This window comes from Lathamus discolor, chromosome 23, assembly GCF_037157495.1.
Source record: "Lathamus discolor isolate bLatDis1 chromosome 23, bLatDis1.hap1, whole genome shotgun sequence".
Classification (NCBI taxonomy): domain Eukaryota; kingdom Metazoa; phylum Chordata; class Aves; order Psittaciformes; family Psittacidae; genus Lathamus; species Lathamus discolor.
In genome coordinates, this window is record NC_088906.1 from 2,563,183 (window position 1) to 2,584,883 (window position 21,701).

A 21,701-nucleotide genomic window follows, 5' to 3' on the forward strand; every position below is an offset into this window, starting at 1 on the left:
GCTCTGCCCCATCCACCCACAGGGACACCGTTATTCTGGCACCCACCATCCCCTCTTCCTCCCTTGAATCCAGCATCCCCGGCACCTACATGCAGGAGACTTCTCCACTCTGCTTATTGATGCTGCACTTGCCCTCCTGGCACCGGGAGCATTTGTTGTCCTGGCACTGGGCGCCCTCGAACTGCGGAGGGCAGCGGCACTGCTTGGCCCCGCTGGCTGTCATCTGGCAAACCCCATCGTTCTCGCAGTAGTCAAAGCATTGCCCTGCAAGCGGATACGTGGGGTCAGCCCCACGCCATTCCCTCCGGGGGTCGCGGTCCCGTCACCAGAGACATCCCCCCATAGAGGAACCCAAGCTCTCCCCAGAGCATCACCCAGAACCAGAGCATCGCATCCCTCGCCCCGGGCAGGCAGCACTCACGGTACTGGCAGCGGTCCCCGATGAAGGTGGGCAGGCAGCGGCAGTTGGGTTGGTTGCCCTGGTTCACGGTGCAGCTACCGTTGTGCAGGCAGTAGTCGGTGCACACTTGCTGGTTGCACCGGGGCCCCGTGAAGCCGGTGGGGCAGCGGCAGGTGGGCATCCCTGAAGGACCAAGAGCCATCAGCATCGCTCCCTATGCACCCAAGGAGCAGCCCCGACCCCCCAGGCTCGGCCCTCACCCGATGGGGACGCGGCGCACGTGCCCCCGTTCTGGCAGTAGTCCCAGCACTGGTCAATCTGGCACTTGTCACCGTTGTAGCGCGGTTGGCAGCGGCACTTGGCCTGCCTGCGGGCGTTGAGGAAGCAGCTACCGCCGTTGAGGCACACCAGGTCGCAGGTATCGGTGGTGGGCACTAGGAGGGAGGGATGGAGGTGAGCGGGGGACCGCGCTCGGGTGGGAGCATCCCCCTTTCCTCCTCCTTGCTCCCCATCACCTACCAACAGGGGAGACGGTGGGCGAGGGGATGACCACGCAGGTGCCGTTGTCCAGGCGCTTGCCATTGGGGCAGGTACAGACGGGGCCGCTGGGGCTGAGCAGGCAAAGCCACTCGCACTTCTTGCGGTCACAAGGGTTGGTCACTGCCGAGAGGGAAGGGGAGATGTGGGGTGACGCACAGCTCCCCCCGACAGCTTCAGGGCATCTCCCATAGTGCAAACCCAACGCCCTGGGGTTGCCATTGAAGCTGTGTCCCCCCCCCCCTCGATTCACCCTCCTCTCCACTAACCCCTCCTGCTCTGCCCATCCAGATGCCCCCCCTGCTTGTGTGGCCGAGTCTCTTGCCCCAAGCTCCATCAATGCCCCACATCAGAGATCAAGCCCCACTTGACGGCATCTCCCTCGCAGCCCAAGAGCAGGGTGGGGGGTCCCGGGCCTGGCACACACCCTCCGGTTGCTTATACTGGTGGTAGAGCACGACATCGGTTGCGTGGTTGAGGCCAGACGTCAGGTTGGTGACAGCCTTGTGCCCAAACTTGTGGATCTTGAAGATGCGGTTGTTGATGTAGGTGACCCCATAGATGTAGTCCTCAAAGATGTCGATGCTGAAAGGATGGCTCAGCCCTGGGGAAGGAAAGGGGGGGGGCACATTCAGCTGCTCATTGCCTTGGGACAGGGCTGGTGAGGGATTCTGGATCCCATTTGGGATGGTGTTGGGGTCCTCCAACTTACCCTTCTTGTTGTCAATGGCCACCACGGGGTCAGTGCCGTTGAGCCGGATGCTGCCGATGACGGACAGCTTGGCATCAGCCCAGTACAGCCGCTCGTTGTGGTAGTCCACAGCCAGGCCTGAGGGGATACACCCCCCCCATTGACGTTGAGGCCCCCAACCCACCCTCCGAGCCCCCCCCCCGACCACGTCTTGGCCCCTACATACTCCTGCCATGGGGCTCAGAGCTCCATGGTCAACCCTTCCCAGCACGGGTGGGTTGCACATCCCCCCTGCGAGGTCTTCCCCACCCCTTGTGCCCCCCTCAACACCCGTCTTTGCTCACCTGTTGGCCACTGGATGTTGTCCTGCACCAGGGTCTCACGCAGCGTCCCGTCCATAGCCGCTGTCTCGATCTTGGGGTGATTGCCCCAGTCTGACCAGTACATCGTCCTGCAAAGGACGCAGGCAGGTCATTCCCGGTGTGGGAGCAAGGAGGGGAAGAGCAGGAGGACATTCCAAGGCCCCACGGGCAGGGAAATCCTCCCCTGTTCTCTCCATAGCATCACCGTCATGACCCAAGGAGCCAGCTGGCTCGAGCGGACCCTGGGCACAGGGAGCTTTCACCATAGGTGGGCTTGTTGGCAAGAGGAGCCAGAGTGAGGACTGGGCAGAGGCAAAGGAGAAAGGGCTCGAGTCTCTCACCCCCTCAGTGGGTCGACCACGATGGCGTGGGGCTCATCGATCATGCCCGAGATGAGCGTCTTGCGGTTCTCGCCTTTCATCTGCGCCACCTCGATGACATCCCGCCCCGAGTCCGTCCAGTAAATGTTGCCAGCGACCCAGTCAATGGCAATGCCCCGCGGCATCTTCAGCCCCGAGATCTGTGAAGGGCACAAGGAGGGGGAAGAGGTGAGGGCAGAGGATGCCAGCAGCCCGGTCTCGGTGCCTCCCGCCGTGGCCCCGGCCAGAGCTCACATTGAGGTGGGTGACGCCGCCATCGATCTGGCGCCGGTTGCGGTTGGAGGCGGTGGAGGCGGTGGAAGAGGCGGGCAGCTCCCGGTACGAGATCCTGCCCGTGTGCCAGTTGGTCCAGTAGATCTTGTTGCCCTTGACGTAGATGTCCATGGCATCGATGCGCACGTTCTCGTCGCCCTGGAAGGCCGGCTCGTAGGCAGAGTTGGGGTTGAAGGGGTACATGCTCCGGATCTTGTTGTCATCCGCGATGTAGAGGATTTGGTGCTCGGAGCCTGCGGAGGAACAGGAGATGTTGGTGTGGGCAGAGGCGCATGGGGAGAAGGAGCAGGGAGGGAAGAGAGGTCCCCATCCCCTCCTCACCTTCTGCTTTGCACATGTTGTCCGTCTTCATGAAGTTCTTGGCGCAGCTGCAGACATGGGAGCCCTTGGTGTTGTTGCAGAGCTGGGAGCAGGTCCCAAAGTGCAGGCACTCGTTGACGTCTGGGTAATGGGAGATGGGAGTCGGGGGGAGAACAGGGGGGTGCCCACCTCAGGGGCTGGTCAGTGCTACCCAGCACTTGGAGACCCCATCTCTCTCCAAGCCCCATGGACACCATTTGTGATGCCCCATCTTAGGGGCAAAACCCAACCATAAACCCAACGGCCTGACCCCAAACCATACCCATCAGTGTCGGGAAGTACCTTGGCAGGAATTCTTGTCCGGCACCTTCTGGAAGCCTCTACGACACGTGCAGTACGTGGTGGACTGTGACTGGATGCACTGGGCCTCATCCCCGCACATGGTGGTGTTGGTCATGCAGTCGTACGACTTGTGGTCTGCGGTGGGGATGCGCTGTCAGCACCTTCACCGCTCCCCCAGCGTCTCCCTCTTTGCCACCCCAGCGCCCACCCACCATGGGAGCAGGATTCCTCATCGGAGCCATCTCCGCAGTCGTCGAAGAAGTTGCAGCGGAGGTTGGCACTGATGCATTTCTTGTTCTCGCATAGGAACTCGTTCTTGTCCTGGCTGCAGCTCTTGGGCTTGGCCGTGGGTGACTCTGCGGGAGCAGGGGTTGTGGCTGTGATGCTCCATGTCCACGGGCACCCATCCCCGCCGGAGCCTCAGGGTGCAAATGGTGCAGAGAGGGACAAAGACACCGGCCCCCGGTTTTGGGAATGAGGCAAAGCAAACGCCAGCATCTGGGCTACACACCAAGCTCTGCAACCCACTGCCCGGCGGACGCAGGGCACGGAGCGGTGCCCGGAGGCAGCCCCACTCACCGCAGTCCTTCTCATCCGTGTTGTCTCCACAGTTGTCGATGCCGTCGCACTGTCTGCCGATCCACAGACATACCCGGTCGTTCTTGCAGCGGAACGGTCTGTTGGGGGGACACTGGAATTTCACTGCACCGGCAAACAGAAACAAACGGTGACGGTGAAAGGAGACGCCATAGCCGGGCTGTCGCGCTTGTCACGAGCTGCTGCTCGGCCTCTGCCTCCGGGGAGGCTCGGTCCCACGAGGGCGAGCGGGCTCCGGAGACTAAAGCAAAGAGACTGAAGCAAAGACAATCGCCCAATTCCTGGCCCAGCCCCGCTCCCCGTAGCCAGCCCCAGCACCTCCAACCGGAGCCACCCCTTGGCACAAAGGGGACCCACGGCGCTGGGACTGTCACCCCTCAGACTGCTGCCCCTGCAGCACATGCCAGGGAATGGGGAGAGGCAACGCAGCATCACTCACAGCACTCCTCGGGGTTCTCATCCGAGTTATCCCCGCAGTCATCCTCCCCATCACACTTCCAGGCCAGGGGCTTGCACAGCGTGTTGTTGCACTGGAACTCATCCAGGGGACATGTGCGAACTGCGACAGCAACGGGACAGGAGGAGACACATGAGATGCTGCTGCCCGGCTACCAAAACCCCAGCCTGGCACCGCAATTTACACACAGCTCCAATTTACAGCATAGCTTGGGGGCTCTCCAGCGCTCGGATGTGTGCCCGTGCATGCCCAGAGTGCTCCTCCCCGCACTCAGGACACAGGAGACACGAAGGGACAAGGACAACCAGCCCCGAGGGACACTCGCAGCATCGCCCTTACCCCCAGTGCCGCAGTTCTCCTCGTCAGTGCCGTCCATGCAGTCTGCATCAGCATCGCAGCGCCAGCGCATGGGGATGCAGTGCCCGTTCTTGCACTGGAACTGGTCGAACTCGCAGCGCGGGGTGCAGTCTTTCTGCATGGGAAGGGCAAGGGACAGCAGTCAGCAAGGACAGCCCCGCACGGGGCAGCGTCCCATCCCATGACTGCAGCCAGGAGCAGGCTCTCAGCCCCTGCTTGGTGGCCAAGGACGTGTCCCCAGCGGCACACAGGGTGAAGGTACCTCATCGGAGCCATCCGCGCAGTCGTGGTCCCCATCACACTTCCATCTGCCGGCGATGCAGCGGCCGTTGGCACAGGAGAACTCGCTCTCAGAGCAGGGCCGGGGCGCTGGGGGCAGAGAACACAGGGTGAGCCCTGAGTGGGAGCTGCGAGGGGGGCACAGGCTGACACAGACACAGAGGCACAGAGTGGGGGGCAAGCAGAGCTGGGGAACGGCCAGAGAGGGGCACGGCTGATGCCACCTCACAGCCCCTTCCCATCCGCGTTCCCTGCGGGGAAATGGGGCTGTTGGGGGGTACCATGGCCATACAGACCGGCTCCTGGCAGCTGCATGTGTCCCCCCAGGTCGTTCTCCACCAGCCCTACAGCTCCCTGCTGGCCATGGCCAGGTCTAGCAGTGCTGGCACATCGTCCCCTCCTTGCATGGCGTGGGGACAGAGCCCTCGCAGCCCAATGGGCCAGCACCAACACAAGCAGTGCCAAACCTCCCTGCAGGAGGACAGTCCCCCACTGGGATTGTTCCCTTCCCTATTGCCCTGGTATAGGACCTGTGGGGCAGGCGGTTGCTGTGGCCACAGAGCAGAAGCCAACAGGACTATAGGGGAAAAGGGAGGCAGGGAGTGTCCAGCCGGAGCAGGAAGGGTCAAGGAGGGGATGGCTTTTTGGAGCCAAGTGTGAGCCATGCATGGGCCCCGGTAGTGGAGGCAGCAGGGTCGGACCCTCCCCGACTGCGGCTCCAGTGGAGGGAGATGCTGGTGCTGACGCTGGATAAATCCGGCTGGGTTGTCTGGTCCCGACCCCTCTGCCCTCACCTAGAATTTATGGTCTTCATTTGTTTTAGAGGGACTGTACATGGAATTAGAAAGATTTTGGCAGGAACCTACCTCTGAGTGCCCCATAACGACAGTGTGAAAATGGAGAAAAACATAAGATGAAGTGAAATGGCACAAACTCAACCCCACGATGTGAAAGCAACAGAAAACAGAGAGCTGCACCCTAGAGAGCTGCAGGGAGACAGCAGGACCCGGGTGGGAGCTGATGGTGGGGAGAGGGTCCGGCTCTGTCCCGGCCCCTCCGGGATGTGGCAGGGCCCATGTGGATGCTGGGGTCACTTCCTCCCTTCTACCCGTCCCACACGGGGCAGGCAGAGCCCTGGCACCAAGCACCCATCCACTGATGCTCCCCTCTAGAGCTAGGGGGGCACTGGCAGGCACTGGGGCTGGAAGGGGGGATCTGAACCACTCTCCACCGGCTCCCAGCACAGCAAAGGCTCGAAGGCAGCACATACTGCAGCTCTCCTCGTCCGAGTTGTCCCCGCAGTCGTTGTCATAGTCACACTGCCAGCGACCCGGCACGCAGCGGTTGTTCTTGCAGCGGAACTGGTAGGGCTCACAGGTCCGTTCATCTGGGATGGGACAGGACGGGATCAGCGCTGCCCTGCCATAGGGCTCCCTGCCACACGGTGCCCTTTGGGCTCATCTCCCCAGCCCCTGCTCACCGCATTCCTCCTTGGGCTCGTCGGACCCGTCCCCGCAGTCGTCCTCTCCATCGCACTTCCAGCGCGCTGGGATGCACCGGCCCGAGTCCTTGCAGCGGAACTCGTCCACGCCACACGTCATTTGTGCTGGGGGGGGACGACACCGAGATGACACAAGTGGGGTTAGCACGGGCAGGGCTGATGGACACCTTGTGCCAGCAGCCTGGAGCTGACTGCAGCATCGCTGCTTGGAAGAGAGAGGGCAAAATCCCCCCATTGCAAGCAGGGAGAAGCCAGAGAGAGGGGCAGATCAAGGCAAAACCATCACCACCATCACCCATTGCCCAAAGGGCCCTGCAGCACATAAAGGGAGCTCCCGGTTTCAGTGTGGACCCCCCCCCCATCCCCGCACAGGCTTCTTACTGCAGTTGGCAGGTTCATCGGAGCCATCGACGCAGTCGTTGTCCCGGTCGCACACCCAGACACGGGGGATGCAGCGCTTGGTGATGGCGCACTGGAACTGGTTGGGAGCACAAGTCACCTCCGCTGCGGCGGGGAGAAGCAGAGTCAGGAGAGGCAGTGGGGCACAGCCCCACAAAACCCACCCCACTGCGCGGGGGATGCAGCTCAGAGTCACGGGATGGCTTGGGTTGGAAGAGACCTAAAGCTCATCCAGCTCCAACCCCTGCCACGGGCAGGGATGCTCCTCACTAGACCAGGTTGCCCAAGCCCCCTCCAACCTGGCCTTGACCACTGGGATGGAGCATTCACCACTTCTCTGGGCAACCTGTGCCTCCCAGTAAAGAACTTCTTCCTTATATCTAACCTGAGCTTCCCCTGTTCCAGTTTAATCCCTCAGCTGTGCAATAGGCTCAGTGCAAATCCACTGCAAATATTGACCCTGCCGCTCCGAGGGATTTAAGGATTTCATTTCCACTAGGAAACAGAAGTGTCTGCAGGGTGACGGTGGGCAGAGGCAAGGAGAAAGCCCCTGCCCAGAGGAGCTGATACCCAAAGACACGCATCTGATGCAGCACTGAGCTCCTCGCCCCAACCGTGCACGCTCCCCATGGCTCCCAGCCCCACACTCACGGCAATCCTTCTCATCCTCTCCATCACCACAGTTGTCCTGCCCGTTGCAGCGGAAGATGCCGGGGATGCAGCGGTTGGTGTTGGTGCATTTGAACTGGCTGGGCAGACAGACGTGGATATCTGGGAAGGGGAGGCAGCACGCTCAGGACCTGACCCGCTGCCCCTCTGCTCTCCTGGGACACTGGGCTTGTGAGGAGGAGATGGGGAACCTACCACAGTTGGCTTCATCCGAGTTGTCCTGGCAGTCGTTGTCCCCATCACAGATGAAGGCCGGGTTGGTGCAGATCCCAGTGGAGCACTGGAATTGCCCTGGCCTGCATTTGAACTCAGCTGCGGGGTGAGTAAGACGGGGTGAGACATGTGCTCTGGTAAACCTTAACCTCCCGCTTTCCCCTCTGGGCTCCTCAGCACCCAACCGTGGTGCAGTGAACTGAGAGCAGCAGTTGGCTGTGGTTATCCCCCCATTCCCTAAGCCCCATTAACAGGGTGACTCTCCCCTGTGCTGGAGCTGGCAGGGAGCAGCAGCCCTGCCCTGAGGCCAGCTAAGCAATGGGGCTGGCAGGGGGGGACCAGCAGCTCTGCCCAGCACACGACGCTGGAGGGCTGGCAGGAGCATGGCCGAGGTGCTGGGACACTGTGGGCACTCACGGCAGTCCTCCGGCTCATCCGAGCGGTCCCCGCAGTCGTCCTCCGTGTCGCATTTCCACCAGAAAGGGATGCACTTGTCATTCTTGCAGACAAACTGCGATGGAGAGACCCACACTCGTGAGGGCACAGGGAGGGAGGACCGCAAAGGCTTTATCCCTCTTCCCAGGCAACATCCCACCCCCCCCCCCCCCAGGATGCTGGGGTAAAACCTGGACCCACAGATACCCTCTGGCTCCCCTGGGCACCCCCAAAGGACTGCACTCTGTGTGTGCTGGCAAGTGCCACGGGAGGGAGGTGTTGCCTGTGTCTGCACCAGATGCACAGCACCAGCGCCAGCATCAAGAGGCCATGGCCGGGCAGGCAGGGCTCTTACCTGGCTGGCCGTGCAGTTGGAGACGCAGGTTTTGCCATCGCTGCCCAAATAGAAGTTGGTGGGACAAGCACATTTGTGCCCCCCGCCCGGCGAGAGGAGGCAGAGGTTGCTGCATCCAGCGTTGTTGGTCTTGCAGGGATGGTTGGGAACTGGAGGGGGGGAAAGCAGGGACACAACCATGAGTCAGACCAAGGCAGGGGACCCCCAGCTTCGAGACCCTTCTCCCACCCTGGTGTCGGCGCATCTCAGCTCACCGTCAGGCTGGCGGTAGGGGTGGTAGATGTGGATGTCCATGGGGCGATGCAGGGTGCTGATCAGCAGGGTCTTGTTGGCTCCCGTGGTCTTGTGGGCCCGGTTGATGGACTTGGTCTCCCAGTCGGTCCAATAAATGAAATCCTCAAAGAGGGTGAGGGCAAAGATGTGCGGGATGTCCTGGCTCAGCACTGCAGCAAGGGGAATGGGTGGCTCAGCCTCGCGCCACCCCTTCCAAGGAGCAAACCTCTTCTCCTGCTCGGAGGAGCTGGGGGAGCTGGGGACCATACCCAGCCCTGGTGGGACCCCAGTGCTCTCACCTGTGTGCCGGTTGGAGCCATCCAGGCTGGCAAACTCGATGTAGTCCTCCCGTGCATCAGCCCAATAGATGCGGCTGTTGATGTAGTCCAGGGTGAGGCCATTGGGCCAAGTTATCTTGGTGTCAACGATGACGCTGCGGTTGGTGCCATCCATGCCGATCTTCCCGATGAGGGAGTGGTCCCCCCAGTCTGTCCAGTACAGGTAACTGGGGATGGAACAGAAAGAGCAGAGGGACACTGAGTCCGGCCCAAGCCACAGCAGTGAGTGCCCAATGGCTGAACCGAGGTGATGGGTAGGGAGAAGCAACCAAGAGTCCTAGACGTGAGGAGAACTCATCCCATCTTCCAACCTCTTGGACTATGGCAAGATGGAAGAAGGGCACAGAGGAGGAGGTGCAGGTCCCCCAGGCTCTCACCCGTTCTGGACATCCACCACCAGCGCCCGGGGCTCACGCAGACCCGAGTTCACCAGGACAGTGCGATAGGCACCGTTGAGCTTCGACACTTCGATGGTGTCCCGACCTTTGTCGCACCAGTACAGGTTGCCTCCCACCCAGTCCACAGCCAGCCCATCGGGGTTGCTGAGGCCAGTGCGGTGAAGGACCTGTTGGGAGAAAACAGAGATGTTGGGGCTGGACAGGGAGAAGCAGATCCTGCCCTGGCTCCTCAGGGATGACAACGTGGAATCATAGAATAGTTTGGGTTGGAAAGGACCTTAAGTTCATCCAGTTCCAACCCCCAGCATCCCACTTCCTGGTCCTCCCCAGTGGTCCTCCCCAGCTCCCTTTCCTCCTCCCTTCCCACCCACTGCTCTGGGGCAGCATGGAGCCCATCTCTGCTTGGGATGGGGATGCAGAACAGCCCGTAGCAACCTGGGCTGACGCCCTGAGCTCAGTGATGACCCCACGCAGTCACTGGTGGTGTCCCCGGGGCAGGAGATGGGTGAGGACCAATGGCCCAGGCTGGGGCTGCCTCAGTCCCCACCTGAACGTTGCTGCCGTTGATGTGCATGCGGCGGATCATGCTGCCCTGCGTGGTGACATCAGTCCAGTAGATCATTTGCTCCCGGTAGTCGAAATCCAGCGCCACTGCATTGTTCAGCCCCTGGGAGCAAAGGAGAAGCATTGGAAGAGCCTTTCCTGCAGCACCTACAAGCAACAGGGCCTCTCTCCAACCCCCAGCTCCTTCCAAACCTGCTTGAGCAGCGTGTAATTGGAACCATCCAGGTTGAGCTTCCTCAGGTAGTACCGGTTGGCAAAGATGAGGAAGGGCTCTTCGTCTGCACAGGGAAGGCAGGGGATGTGTCAGGGATGTGGGTCCCACCGCCCTCCCTGCCCCACTGCTTCCCAGCTCTCTTCCATAAGCCCAGGAGCAACAGCTTTGTCTTGTGGAGCACCGTGACCGACTCCAGCACCAGCAGCATCACCAGAAGAGTGTCCCTGCGTCCTCTCACCTGTAACAGCTTTACAGCTGGTGGGGTTGTCAGGTTTGAGCTTGTAGCCCTCTATGCACAGGCACTTGTAGCTCCCCAGGGTGTTGATGCACTTCTGGCTGCAGGGGTAGGTGGTGGAGCACTCATCGATGTCAATGCACGTCTTCCCGTCATCCTTCAGCCGAAACCCGGGACGGCATCTGCACTGCAGGAGGCAACCCGGAGCTGTTAGACACATCCAGGGACGTGACAGGCATCACCACGGGACAGGCGGGCTCGGGCACAGACAGCTTGCAGACACCAGCCCTTGTGAGCATCCCCTGCCCAGCCGGTGCAGGACACGATGCTGCGGAGGAGGAAGGGAGCAGGAGAGCATCCCTTTGGCCGATGCTCCCGGCCTGCGGGCCCTTTACCTTGTACCCGATCTTGAGGTCCTCGCACTCCTGGGAGCAGCCGCTCAGCTTCTTGTTAAGACACTCATTGATGAAGCAGTTGAGCTCATCGGAGCCGTCGGCGCAGTCGTTGTTGTTGTCGCACAGCAGAGCCTCCGGGATGCACTTCCCGTTCTTGCAGAGGAAGAAGGAGTCGTTGCACTTGTTCTCTGCAGTGGGGAGGTGGCAGCGGTCAGCACAGGGGGAACCGGGCGGCCCCGCTCCCAACCGTGGCCCCCAGCGGTACCTGGGCTGGTGCAACGCGGGTTCTTGGGTGCCTCATCCGAGTGGTCGTGGCAATCGAACTCGCCGTCGCATTCCCACTGCCGGTTGCTGAGGCAGCGGCCGTTGGCGCAGCGGAACTCATGGGGACCACACGTGGGGTACTCTGTGGGACAGCAGCAGCTCAGGCGATGCGGGAGCATCCAACCCCTCTCCTCAGCCCGCTCTCACCCCAAACCCTTTCAGGATAATGAAGACTTTTCCAGGGTCCCATAGAATGGTTTGGGTTGGAAAGGACCTTAAGGTCATCCAGTTCTAACACCTCACACTGGACCATGCATCCAAGGCTCTGTGCAACCTGGCCTTGAACGCTGCCAGGGATGGAGCACCCATCACTTCTTTGGGCAACCTGTGCCAGTGCCTCACCACCCTCACAGGGAAGAGCTTCCTTATCTCAGGAGACCCAGTGCTGCAGGAGATACAGCCCTCACTGTCCCCCGCCCCGATCCCACAGGCACCCACCACACTCCGGGGACTCATCCGAGCCATCCCCGCAGTCATCGTCATGGTCGCAGACAAAGTGCTTGGGAATGCACTGGCGGTTTCCACACATGAACTCCCGCTCATCACACGTGTTGTTGTACACTGCAAGGAGGCATCACTGTCAGACCCCCCCCGTCAGACCCTTCTGCTCTCCTGCCTGCCCCCCCAGCCCTTGTCTCGTGGCTGTGGACAGCACCCGGGTGCCTTTGGCCCGGACATCCCCATGTCCAGGGCTGCTGCGACCATAGCGCTGCAGGATGAGGCATCCCATCTGCTCCCGATGGAGTGCTCTGCCTGCACTACACTCTGCTCCTCCAGCCTCTGGCCCTGCCAAGCACCAGCCCATGAGGGACTCACAGCAGCCAGCAGCGAGGGTCTCATCAGCTCCATCTGCACAGTCCTTGTCTCCATCGCAGAGCCAGCGCTCCGGCACGCACACGTAGGTACCCGGGCACTGGAATGACCCCGCACTGCACGTGGTCAGCCCTGGGGCAGGGAGAAGCAGGAAGGAAACCGGTCACCCCCGATGATGAAGAGGGGATACAGAACCCAGGAGGGCAGGGAGGAGCACGGCACAGGAAAGCAAGGGTGGGAGAAGGGATGGGCAGAGGGAGGAATGCACAGGGACGGAGGCAGGGGCTGAGGGGGGTCAGAGCAGCGGCTGGAGCGGACTCACGGCAGCGGCTGTCTTCATCGGAGCCGTCCCCGCAGTCGTCCGCCCCATCGCACACCCAGAGCTTGGAGATGCAGCGGTGGTTGTTGCACTCAAACTGCACGGGGTAGCAGAACTTGTCTGGGAGAGGAGAGGAGGGGTCAGAGCTATGGCAATGCATGGGGAGGGATGCAACGGTGATGGGCACTGGAGCTGCAGGACCAGTGGGGGGATTCCCTGCTCTACAGCTGGAGACGCTCCCCAGCTCCTGAGCAACCGTTGGGGTTTGTTCAGGGGGGTTGGAACTAAAACCGTAAACCAGGGGAGCCAGAAGTGGCCACCTTTAAAATGCCCCTGGGCACCAGTGTGTGCACTGAGCAATGCATCGGTCACAGCCAGAAGCCCAGGCTTCTGGAATAAGACCATAGAGGGGGAAGAATGTGGAGCCTGGTCCTTGGCAAAGGGATGTCAGAGAGGGTCCTGCCTCCCCTCCAGCATGCCTGCGCTCGCCACCCCATGCCATGACCCCGATGTCCCTTGCTCTCCCCACCCTGCCGCTCACTGCAGTGAGTCTCGTCTTCTCCGTTCTCGCAGTCATCCTCTTTGTCACAGGTCCAGGTCATGGGGATGCATCTCCCACTTGGGCAGGCAAAGTAATTGGCTGGACACTTGGGTTTCCTCCCGCCTGGTTTGTGAAGGGAAACATCCAGAAGGGTGCTGTGGACACGTCCTGCCTCCTCCCAACCCAGAACCCCCCGACTCCAAAGGGTTCCTCCCCAAAAGCCCTCTGTGATCCTGCATCCATCAGCACCCTCCACGCAGGACCACAGTCACCCACTGGGATGCCCCGGTTCTCCCAGGCCCGAGCCCCCTTCTCCTCTCCCTGCACCCACCTGGGCAGTTGCGCTCGTCTGAGTAGTCTCCACAATCATTCGCCCCATCGCACACCCAGCTCGGGGCGTAGCACAGGGACGTGTGTTCACACTTCTGGAACGTGGTGCCCTTCACCCCCAGCTTGAAATAGCTGCTGCAGTCAGTGGCGGCTGCAAGGAACCACAGCAGGAGCCCCGTGTGATGGGTGCCCTTTGGTACCACCGTGTAGCATCAGCCCTCGCCTGCATCCAACAGCCCTTCCCTCCCAAGAGCAGCACTGAGCACCAGCCCTGTGAGCTGCCGGGACCACATTAAGCACTTCTGATGGGCTATGGGGTGGTGAGGGAATAGCCCAGCACGGAGGGATGCAGTGATGTACTGATAGGACAGGCGGCAGGGCCCTTCTCCCTCATCCCAAGGACTGAAACACAGTGCAGTGACCCAGAGGGCAGGAAGCTCCATCAGGGCAGAGCTGGGAGCAAGGGGCAGAGCCGGGGCACTCACTGCAGTTCATTTCATCCGAAGCATCCTCGCAGTCAATGAACTGATTGCAGCGGCTCGAGTTCCCGATGCAGGTCCCGTCCCGGCAGCGGAACTCGGTGGCAGCGCAGCTGGTTTCTGTAAGGGGGAAGCCCCACAGGGGATGAGCAGCCCCCATACACCCAATGCCCAGCACAGCTACGGGGCACCTGATCCTGTACCCCCATCTCTGGTGTCCTTCTGGCCGAAACCTGGTGCCTCCCCAGCTCAGCACACTCTGCCTGGAGCTGGATGAGCTCAGGGAATCTCCTGGTTTTCCCTGTTGGTTCTGAACCAAGCGGCCCTGCAGGGATGCTCGGGGGAGCCTGGGAGCCGTGAGGAGCAGCGATGCTGCGCCTTGCCATCACTTGGTGCTCCTCCTGCTGACTGCTTCTCCCAGGTGCTGTGCTCTGGGTGCTGCATGGCAACGCTCAGGAGCTCTTCCTCCTGAGCTGTCAGGGGCCGAGCTTGCAAAGTGCAAGCAGCATGAGCAGGATTGAAACCCTGGACTCTCCACGAAGCCCTGGCTCTGCTCTGATCCTGTCAAGCTCAAGGTAACCCTTTCCCGAAGCTGCTGTCCCTGTCCCAGGCAGCTGACAGAGCCCTGGCAAGGGCTGGCCAGGAGCCAGGCAGCATCCTTACTGTTACAGGGCACTTCATCCGAGTTGTCCCCGCAGTCATCCACACCATTGCACCAGTAGCGGCTGGCGATGCAGCGCCCGTTCATGCAGTGCAGGTAACCCTTCTTGCACTTGCGGCTGCCTGCGAGGGGGGACAAGGAGGAGGAGGTGAGGGTGAGGCTGTCTCAGCTCCTCAGGGACCCTTCAGCAGGAAGAAGAAGCAGGCAGGATCAGCAGACGGGCTCCCTGTGCCGGCAGCATCCCTCTGCTTAACCCTGTGCCGGCCCAGCTGAGACGTCTCCAGGTGAGGGTTCGACAAGGGATGCTGCAGCCCCACTGGGTCAGCTCAAGGTGTCCCACTCTCCATCCTGCCCCCCCGAACTAGGAACAGTCTGGAGCACTTAAAGCCTGGATGGACCCATCTCTGGGAGGGCAAAAGGGACACAAGAAGACACCCAGGATCCCAGTCTCCCTTTGCCAGCCAGAGCTGGGTGCCTGCACGTGCTGGGCGTGCATGCGTGTGTGTGATCAAAGCAGCAAGAGGAGGAACCTTACTGCAGTAGGACTGCTTCTCATCTGACTTGTCCTTGCAGTGGACGACGCCATCGCAGGTCCGGCTGAAGTCAATGCAGTCGCCGTTCCCGCACTCGAACTCGTCGTGCGCGTTGCAGGTGGAATTCAGGGCTGGAAAGGACGCGGAGGAACGTCAGGGACCGGCCTTTCCTGCCCTTCCCATCCCCGCTGCCACGTCGTCCCCCCCCGACCTTTGCAGGTGAAATCCTCCTGCAGGACGCGCTCCCCACGGCAGGAGCAGTTGACGTGGCCCTTGGGAGTGAGCAGGCAGAGGTCCTGGCAGCCGCCGTTGTTCACCCTGCATGGGGACAGCTCACCTAGGACAGAGGGCGAGCGGTCACACCAGGGACAGAACCAGTGGCCCCTTCCCCTTCTCCTCCCCAGGCAATTCAGGGGGGCCTATGGGGATGCACAGGGCTGGGGCACCCAGTCTTGCAAGGAGGATGCCCTGGGAAGAGCACGAACAGGGAACCCTCCTGCCTGCCCAGGGGTTGGAGATGGAAATGCCTTGGTGTGCGGGTCCTGAGGGGGCAACGGCAGGATGATGGGATGGGCTCTCCCTCCCCTGGCACTGCCTGGGATGGGGCTGAGAGGGGGCAGAGGCAGGGATCTCTGCATCCTTACAGCTGTCCGTGTCGTTGGCCACGGCGATGATGCCCATGGGCTGCTGGGGGATGTCAACACGCAGGAGCTTCATGTCCGTGCCCACGTACTTGTTGGCTCGCTGCACAGCCCTGCGCACCCAGTCCGTCCAGAAGATGTAATCCCCATAGACAGCCAGGCCAAAGGGGTGCACAGGCTCTGATTTCAGGATCACCTGTGGGCCATGGACAACACCATGAGCACAAGGGAAGCCAAACCAAAGGCAGCCTGTCCCTGTGTGTCCCCTGTGCCCTTGGACATCGCACCAGCCCCATCCCTGCACTCACGTGGCGGTGGGAGCCGTCGTATTCACAGCGCTCGATTTTGTCCAGTGTGGCATCAGAGAAGTAGATCTTCTCAGCCTTGTGGTCAATGGCCAGCCCATTGGGTGTCCGTATGTCCTGGTCAATGATGATGAGGACGTTGGCACCAGAGAGGGTGGCACGCATGATGCTGGGGTGCTGCTCATTCCAGTTGGTCCAGAACATCAGGCTGGAAGGGGAGAGACACACAATGGCTTTACAACCCCAACTCTCTGCCACGTCCACATTGGCTCAGCACACCCCTCTGCTGTGGGGCTTCCAGGGACTTTAGGGTGGATGGGATGTTGTGGGGTGGGAAAGGGACAAATGAGGCCATTGCAGCCAGCTGGGAAACGTGGTACCCCATGGAATCAGTCAGGCAGAGAAGGGGACGGGACTTTGGGATGCTGAATGATGTATGGGGACCTTTCCCCCATGGGGCCAATACTCTCTGTGCTGGGAGCCAGCGCTTCCACCCCACTGAAGGGGTGTCCTGGATGCTGGCCCTATGGACCACACATGGACACTCACTTCTGGCACTCATCCAGCACGAAGGCACGGGGGTGATCGTCCCCTGACATGGTGATCACTGTCTCCCTCTCGAAGGCGCCCAAGCGGCTCTGGTCCACGGTGTGGCGGGTGATGGTGGAGGTGGTGTAGCTCGTCCAGTACAGCGTGTCCCAGCCGCGGTGGTACGCCAGCCCCTCCACCGAGCCCACGTCTGCAAGGTGGGGTACAGGCCAGGGGCACATCAGCCACTGATGGCCATGACACCCGGATGCATCTTCTTTGGCAGCCTTCGAAATGCACCTCCCTCAGAGGCTGCTTTAACTTCACCTGACTGAGCTGCGTCTGTCCTAAGGGGTGAGATGGGACCCCCCCATCTCATCGAGGAGCCTCCTGGGCTTTACCAACCCAGCAATGACACTTCCTTAAAGGAAGGCTGAGCAACGTTCACCAGTGACAAAACGAGGGCTTGAACTCGTGCTCTGCCCATCAGCCCTGCACTGGCCAGTCCTGGTCCTCCTGTCCCCACAGCATCCGCCCTGGGAAGGGGAAGGTTCTCCCTCTGCCAAGGGAGAGCTGAGACCCAGAGGCACAACGTGACAAGACAAAGACTTGTGGCCAAGCAGGGATCCTTTGCTCCCAGGCCAGGAGCTTGAACTGCTCACCCATCCTTCCCCAGTAACGACCAGCAAAAGGCTCGATGCCCCAGCTGCGAGAGCTGGGCCCTGCCCTCCCTCTCTCGGTGACAGCAGCCATCCCAAGTGCCGAATGCAAACACCCTCATTAGCAAGCACATCTATAACCCTTGCTGGAGATGCTCCCCAGTGGCAGAGCAGATGCGGGCTCCCCAGCTGCTGCGGGAGCCAACGCAACCATCTGAGCGCAGAGAGAGGCTGGAGGTGAGGACGGGGCAAGGTTGGCTCAGGCTCGACGGCTCTGCCTTGGAAGTCAAACGCAGCCACGGAGCAGCTCCCAGGTTTGCTGCAGTGCCTTGCTCCCAGAGCAGCGCCTGCCCACGTGCGCGCCTCAGCCTCGTGATGCGCTCTGCGTGCCAGAACAAGCTCTGCAAGGCTGCTCCTGACGCCTGCCTCCGCCACCACAGGCTCGAGGCGAGAGCTCGCAGCTGAACCCTCCACATCTACCGCTCCGAACGCCTCCGAACACCAAAACACATCGATTTTGGGGGAGGAAAGGGGGGAGTTCAGGATGGGGAGAGCGCAAAGGAGGGGTGCGAGGGCTCAAAGAGCGCTGCGACACTCACTCTCCACGATGGTCTTGCGCCCGGTGCCGTCGTCGTTGATCTGCTGGATGTTGCCGAAGTGGATGTCGCTGTAGAAGATGCGGTTGCTGCCCTTGGAGCCGTAGCGGTAGTCGAAGGCCAAGGCAATGACGTTCTTCATGTGCTCGGCATCCTCGAAGGGCTTGATGGGCGCGTTGAGGTTGTTCTCGTCTGATAGGTGGATGCTCTTGAGGATGGTGCGCTCCGAGTACAGCAGGTATCCATCGTAGTCGCGGCAGCTCACCCCGTCCTCGGACAGCATGCCATGGGCACAGGCACACGTCCTCTGCCCATTGCCACGGAAGAGGCAGAGCTGCTGGCAGCCCCCATTGTTCTGAGCACAGATGTTGGTGCCTGGGGAGGAAAAGGGGCATCGTTGGAGGCTCCGTGTAGGATGCTCCCGCTCAGCCGCTATTCCCTGCTCCCCCATGCCCAGAGGAAGCTGACCCCCGGCTCCCGCACGCACCCTTCTGCCTGGCCCGGTTGAAGACTTTGATGTCCTTGAGCTGCACGCCGATCCCTGTCCGCAGGGACACCGACTCGGTGGCGTTGTCCTTGTTGCCTCTTTTGATGGAGCCATTCGCATGAGTCCTAAAGAAAGGATGGAGCCACTGAGAGACCGACATGGGGCCAAACCCAGCAGCACCCTAAGGTGGGACCCATAGCACCCACCTTCCGAGGCACCCCAACACCACCGCATCCCTTGGGCCCCGTACCTATCGCTCCAGTAAATGTACTCCTCAAAGACAGACACGGAGAACATGTCCATGTTGTTGCTGGACAGAACAACCTCTCGGTTTTCACCCGTCTCCAGGTCAATCCGTTCTATCTTGTCTGTCCGGGCATCGCACCAGTAAAGCTTTCCATCCTGAGGAGATGAGAAAGCAGCTGAATCAGCAACGGAGCAGTGCTTTGGGGTGGCACAAAGGAACCCTCTGCATCTCCCACCACAGAGTTCCTTTGGAACAGCCCCCCCGGAACTGGAGAGGAGCCCCCATGGCCCTGGCAAAGCCGTGTCCCACCAGCAGGACATGGCTTTAGGGACCTCTGCACACACTGTACCTCGTAGTCGACGGATATCCCATTGGGCCAACTGATGCTGACGTTAACCAGCACCATCCTCTCGGTGCCATCCAGGCGTGAGCGTTCGATGCGGGGATACTGCCCCCACTCCGTCCAGAACAGGTACCTGCAGGGGACAGCACGGATGTGACCAAGGGGCTGGCCAGAACCAGCATCCTCGGGCCTTTGGGACAAACACTTCTCCCCCTCATTCCTCCACACCAGATCCCTGCTGCTCTGCCAGGATCCCACGTGCTTGCAGGGAAAGGAGCCCCGCATCCAGCTGGATGCAGCCCAGAAAGCAGGCACAGACATCCCACGTCCTCCATCCTTCCCCCGATCCAAACAACTCCCCTCTCCCTGTGAGTGGCCAAAGCTGGAGCTGCAGCGTCTCACCCCTTCTCTGGATGGACCGTGATGGCCCGCGGCTTGTCCAGCCCTTGTGAGATGACCACGTAGCGGAAGGACCCGTTCAACCTGGCCACCTCGATCACATCAAAGCCCTGGTCGGTCCAGTAGATGTTTCCTGCAGAGAGGGGTTGGTGAACGCCACCATGAGCCCCGTTCTCATCCATTCCTCCCCGCTCCAGAGCCCCATCTCACCGGCGATCCAGTCCACAGCGATGCCCTCCACACGGCCAATGCCATTGGTGACCACGTCCTCCCTCCACGTCTGGTCCCGCTTGGCCCTGCTAATGGTGCTCAGACCCATGTCCACCCAGTAAATGGTGTCGTTCTCTGCCAGGCAGGAGAGTGGGTGTCAGTGACCACCTCTGGCTCACCCCAAACGCAGCACAGACCCTAAGGCCCCAGTGTGAGGACCTGAATCCCTCCCTCACCCAAAGCTGCTGAGGGCAGATGCTGTAGGACAGAGGAAGATCTGGGGATGGGCCCCTCATACACCCCAGCCTCTCCAGCCCCACTGTCCCGCTCCCAGCCCCTGCATCACCTGCATGGAAGTCGATCCCCACTGCCAAGGAGGTTCCTGACACAGGCACGAGAGCATCCGACTTGTCATTGGGGTCCAGGGGAATGCCTCGGATCCCTTCATGGACCGAATACAGGAGGAAGGAGCCAACACCTGTGACACAGATGGCAGGGGGTGATGCTCACAGGGGCAGCGCTGTGGTTTCTCCAGGAGGGAGGGATGCTCCTGCACGGTGGGGACTAACGAGGATGAGCATAAGGAGGAAAAGGGTGGCTTTCACTGCCACGCTGGGCAGCGGGAGGGATGGCAAACCCTAGGGGAAGAGGGCAGGGAATAGAGTCTGGGATGAGGTTGCGGATGGCTGGGGCAGGAACACAATGAACGGGCTCAAAGCCCTTCCCTGCCCAGCTCTGCGAAGGGGCTGTGTCCCAGCAAGCCCTGTCCTGGACCCCCTGGATGCTGCAAACCCCTTGTTCAGGGGGTTCTGGCCCCCGCAGGACACAAGCAAGGCACGAGCAAAGCCTCTCTGCAGAGCACTGGCAAAGGCTCTGCGCCGCATCTGGGTCAGGGCAGTGCTTGTTATTCAGACCCTGCCCTGACCCAGATGGTGCAGCAGCTCTGCCAGCGCCCTCCGAAACACCAAGAACATTCTGCACACAAACAGCCTTTGAGAGGCCCTGGCAGTGACCAGGCTCTTCCCTCCCAAGGGAGATGATGGCAAAGCTGGCAGGGAATGGGGATCTGCAGAGCAAACGCCTCCCAGCCCCATTCCCAGAGACCCAAACAGGGAAGTTCAGGTTGGATGTAAGGAAGTTCTTTACTGTGAGGGTGGTGGGGCGCTGGAATGGGCTGCCCAGGGAAGCTGTGAGTGCTCCATCCCTGGCAGTGTTCAAGGCCAGGTTGGGCAGAGCCTTGGGCGACCTGGTCGAGGGTGGTCCTCTCGGTTGGAACTGGATGATCCTCTCCAACCCAAACCGTTCTATGGCTCTGACTCCATGGCGGCACAGCGCCATGCGGCACGGCAGCAGGCATGGGGGGGTCTCTGCGCTCACCTTCACAGGACTGCTGCCCGCTCTTCAGGCTGTAGCCCGCAGTGCACATGCAGGACCGGGAGGTCTCGGACGTGGGGAGGCAGAGCTGGGAGCAGTCCCCGTTGTTTTGGCTGCAGGGGTTGGTTCCAGCTGCCGTGGGGAGAGAAGGGGTTGAGGATGGGCTCAGACAACCACCAGGTCACCGTGGTCCAGCTCTGGCCCCTCCTGGTACCCTGGCCACTGCACAGCCCGGTGCTCACCTTGCTGGATGCTCTCGTCGTACACCTTCATGTGCATCACCAGCGTGGTGCTGTTGCGCAGCACCCTCACCTCCGTCCCGTCCTTCTTGTTGCAGGTACCCATCCTCTCGGAGGCCTGGTCAGCCCACCAGAGCTTGTCGCCTGGGAGGAGAAGACAGGAACATGCAGCAGCTTTCCCCCATCCCCTCCCACCCCAGGAGCAAAGAGCAGTGGATCCACATGGATTTACAGCCTGGAGAAAGGGGCCTGAACTCAGCCTTTGGTGCAGAAGCATCCCCTGCACTGCTGATGAGGTGGCCATGAGCAGCCTGTGCTTGGGCAGGGCCAGGAAAGGGTTTCATGAATGGAACCCATCACCCTGCCAGCTCTCACCCATGATGGCCAGGGCAGTCGCCTTGCTCAGCTGGCTCTTGATGGACTCGATCACCTCCAGGTTGCTGCCGTCCAGGTTGCATCTATTGATGGTGCCGTTGCCAGAGCTGATCCAGTACAGCTTGCTCTCGGGGTAGTCAATGGCCAGTCCTAGGAAGCAAAGAACCATCAATGTCCAGCACGTGGGGACCATCCATCACCAGGTGGGAGGCGGGATGATGGCAGAGAAGATAGGGTGATGCAGAGACCAGGCTCACGGGATCAGGGTTACCCAGCACAAACCAGCTGCCAACCCCTATGGAGCTCAAGGCTTTTTGGGCCAGGTAGGGTACGG

At 61.1% G+C, this 21,701-nt stretch overlaps 1 protein-coding gene across 1 annotated transcript in view; it reads right to left on the reverse strand.

The window, feature by feature from the left end:
- Positions 1–21,701, reverse strand: part of LRP1 (LDL receptor related protein 1) — a 65,175-nt gene that overhangs the window by 1,330 nt on the left and 42,144 nt on the right. The window contains exons 32-84 of the mRNA XM_065659493.1: positions 21,368–21,517; positions 20,996–21,136; positions 20,757–20,885; positions 19,726–19,857; positions 19,380–19,514; positions 19,173–19,302; positions 18,777–18,903; positions 18,431–18,582; positions 18,181–18,305; positions 17,697–18,068; positions 16,460–16,649; positions 15,914–16,118; positions 15,609–15,801; positions 15,176–15,301; positions 14,967–15,095; positions 14,434–14,553; positions 13,777–13,890; positions 13,293–13,442; positions 12,950–13,084; positions 12,424–12,540; positions 12,105–12,233; positions 11,727–11,849; positions 11,230–11,370; positions 10,965–11,152; positions 10,573–10,756; positions 10,313–10,398; positions 10,104–10,223; positions 9,536–9,723; positions 9,120–9,325; positions 8,802–8,990; positions 8,548–8,696; positions 8,175–8,268; positions 7,740–7,856; positions 7,527–7,646; positions 6,858–6,980; positions 6,456–6,581; positions 6,246–6,362; positions 4,959–5,065; positions 4,679–4,811; positions 4,322–4,441; positions 3,865–3,987; positions 3,498–3,641; positions 3,286–3,420; positions 2,965–3,084; positions 2,605–2,876; positions 2,332–2,510; positions 1,973–2,079; positions 1,650–1,766; positions 1,365–1,541; positions 920–1,060; positions 661–834; positions 422–583; positions 90–264 (exon numbers count right to left, since the gene is read on the reverse strand). Coding sequence (XP_065515565.1) covers positions 90–264; positions 422–583; positions 661–834; positions 920–1,060; positions 1,365–1,541; positions 1,650–1,766; positions 1,973–2,079; positions 2,332–2,510; positions 2,605–2,876; positions 2,965–3,084; positions 3,286–3,420; positions 3,498–3,641; positions 3,865–3,987; positions 4,322–4,441; positions 4,679–4,811; positions 4,959–5,065; positions 6,246–6,362; positions 6,456–6,581; positions 6,858–6,980; positions 7,527–7,646; positions 7,740–7,856; positions 8,175–8,268; positions 8,548–8,696; positions 8,802–8,990; positions 9,120–9,325; positions 9,536–9,723; positions 10,104–10,223; positions 10,313–10,398; positions 10,573–10,756; positions 10,965–11,152; positions 11,230–11,370; positions 11,727–11,849; positions 12,105–12,233; positions 12,424–12,540; positions 12,950–13,084; positions 13,293–13,442; positions 13,777–13,890; positions 14,434–14,553; positions 14,967–15,095; positions 15,176–15,301; positions 15,609–15,801; positions 15,914–16,118; positions 16,460–16,649; positions 17,697–18,068; positions 18,181–18,305; positions 18,431–18,582; positions 18,777–18,903; positions 19,173–19,302; positions 19,380–19,514; positions 19,726–19,857; positions 20,757–20,885; positions 20,996–21,136; positions 21,368–21,517 — 7,858 coding nt within the window. The remainder of the gene's footprint in view (positions 1–89; positions 265–421; positions 584–660; positions 835–919; positions 1,061–1,364; positions 1,542–1,649; positions 1,767–1,972; positions 2,080–2,331; positions 2,511–2,604; positions 2,877–2,964; positions 3,085–3,285; positions 3,421–3,497; positions 3,642–3,864; positions 3,988–4,321; positions 4,442–4,678; positions 4,812–4,958; positions 5,066–6,245; positions 6,363–6,455; positions 6,582–6,857; positions 6,981–7,526; positions 7,647–7,739; positions 7,857–8,174; positions 8,269–8,547; positions 8,697–8,801; positions 8,991–9,119; positions 9,326–9,535; positions 9,724–10,103; positions 10,224–10,312; positions 10,399–10,572; positions 10,757–10,964; positions 11,153–11,229; positions 11,371–11,726; positions 11,850–12,104; positions 12,234–12,423; positions 12,541–12,949; positions 13,085–13,292; positions 13,443–13,776; positions 13,891–14,433; positions 14,554–14,966; positions 15,096–15,175; positions 15,302–15,608; positions 15,802–15,913; positions 16,119–16,459; positions 16,650–17,696; positions 18,069–18,180; positions 18,306–18,430; positions 18,583–18,776; positions 18,904–19,172; positions 19,303–19,379; positions 19,515–19,725; positions 19,858–20,756; positions 20,886–20,995; positions 21,137–21,367; positions 21,518–21,701) is intronic.